General features: G+C 26.3%; 2 protein-coding genes across 2 annotated transcripts in view; one reads left to right on the top strand and one right to left on the bottom strand.

The window, feature by feature from the left end:
• EDI_161940 (uncharacterized protein) overlaps window positions 1-284 on the bottom strand; it is a gene marked incomplete at both ends in the record, with an annotated part of 426 nt that extends 142 nt beyond the window's left edge. Inside the window, one exon of the mRNA XM_001733514.1 lies at window positions 1-284. This exon is cut by the window's left edge and continues 142 nt beyond it. Coding sequence (XP_001733566.1) covers window positions 1-284 — 284 coding nt within the window.
• Window positions 285-820: 536 nt separating this feature from the next.
• The window catches only part of EDI_161930 (N-chimaerin, putative), a gene marked incomplete at both ends in the record, with an annotated part of 906 nt that continues 112 nt past the window's right edge, over window positions 821-1614 (top strand). Inside the window, one exon of the mRNA XM_001733513.1 lies at window positions 821-1614. This exon is cut by the window's right edge and continues 112 nt beyond it. Coding sequence (XP_001733565.1) covers window positions 821-1614 — 794 coding nt within the window.

Here is a 1614-nt window from a genome sequence, read left to right as displayed (position 1 = left end):
AACTTTTTCATTAATACTTTTTGGATAATTGAGTCATTTGATTGTTGTGTAGATATAACAGATAACTTAGAGTCTATTTGAGTATTTAACTTAACAAGATTTTTTAATTGTAATTCAATTTCATGTAAAGTTAATTCTTTCTTTATGACTGAACTATGTTTTATATTTTCATTTTTTAAAGTCCTTACTTGTTCCTTTAGTACTTTATTATCTTCATTTAATTGATTTACAGTATTTGTCATTTTCATAAAAGCCTCTTCCCATTGAGCCTTCCCCTCATTCATAAATTTGTAATTTTCTTGAATCATTTGTACAATATCTTTACCAAAAGAAGACGTTTTGCGTTGATGATCTTTCTTCATCTTATGTGAAGACATTGCTCCAATCACTGACCATACTTTTCGTACTTCACTTAATTGTTGTATACATCGTGTTTCGTCATACTCAGTGTCATTGTTTAAAATAAATGTCCATAAAAATTCTTTAGAAAGACCATTTTTCTTAACATCAGGAATATCCTTCAGTTCTTTTTCTTTTTTATTCCAAAACTTAAAGGCACCAAGTGAAGATGATTGAGGTTGAGTTGTAACTGGTTCACTCATCAAAGGTACAATCTACAGATCTTATAAAATCGAGGTTTTGATTTTTAAATGAAAAGAAAAACCTCTTCAAATTTTCATTTTTTTGAAGAATATTCAAAGAAATGTTATTTTAAAAAAACTTATGTTATTTATGATATGAAAGGATTAGGATAAAAAGAAATATGTTTAGCAATGCTTTTAAAACTAAAAAATGAAAACTTAACAACTTTAAAAAGAAAATGACTTGTTTTAATATAAATCAACCTATTTTCTCTGTTGACTTAGAAATAATTATGTCCTATCAAAAATCTTCTTATCCAAATGTGTCTATTCCTATTGCTTTTTTATTGATGAGAGATACAATTATTGCACTAGGTGGTAATAAATTAGAAGGGTTATTTAGAGTCCCAGGAAAACAAGATGATATCGATGGTTATAAAACATTATTTAATGAAGGAAAATATGAGATTTATAAAGAATGTAATTGTCATACTATTGCAAGTTTATTTAAATTGTTTTTGAGAGAATTACCTACTCCAATTATTCCACCTATTTATTATGATAAATTTGTTAATGAAGATGTTGTTGCAAAATTAGATGAGAGTCCAGATAAAGTTATGGAGTTATTAAATTTATTACCAAGAATTAATAGAGATATGTTTATATTTATTATTGACTTTCTTCAATTCTTAGTTCCATTTGAGTCATTAACAAAAATGGATATGGATAATTTGGCAATGGTTTTTAGTGCTTGTATGATTATAAATCCTGATCTTGATCCTTTTAGTGCTTTAACTAAAACAAATTTAGCTAAAAATTTAATTTATGAAATGATTCTCCATATGCCAAAATCTGCTATTCAAGAATTAGATTTAAATGTACAAGGATATACTAGTGGTAAAGGAATGTTATTGTTGGAAACAGACCCTATTGAATTTTTAAAAGAAGAAATGGAATCAAAAAAAACTAAAGACAAATCAAAAAAACAAAGTGGCTTGTTTAGGAGTCATGCCCAAACTAATCAAAAAATCTA

Source organism: Entamoeba dispar, genomic scaffold, assembly GCF_000209125.1.
Source record: "Entamoeba dispar SAW760 scf_1105229464033 genomic scaffold, whole genome shotgun sequence".
NCBI classification, from domain to species: domain Eukaryota; phylum Evosea; order Mastigamoebida; family Endamoebidae; genus Entamoeba; species Entamoeba dispar.
Note: the sequence above shows the minus strand (reverse complement) of the source record. Positions and strands in the feature narration are given on the sequence as shown.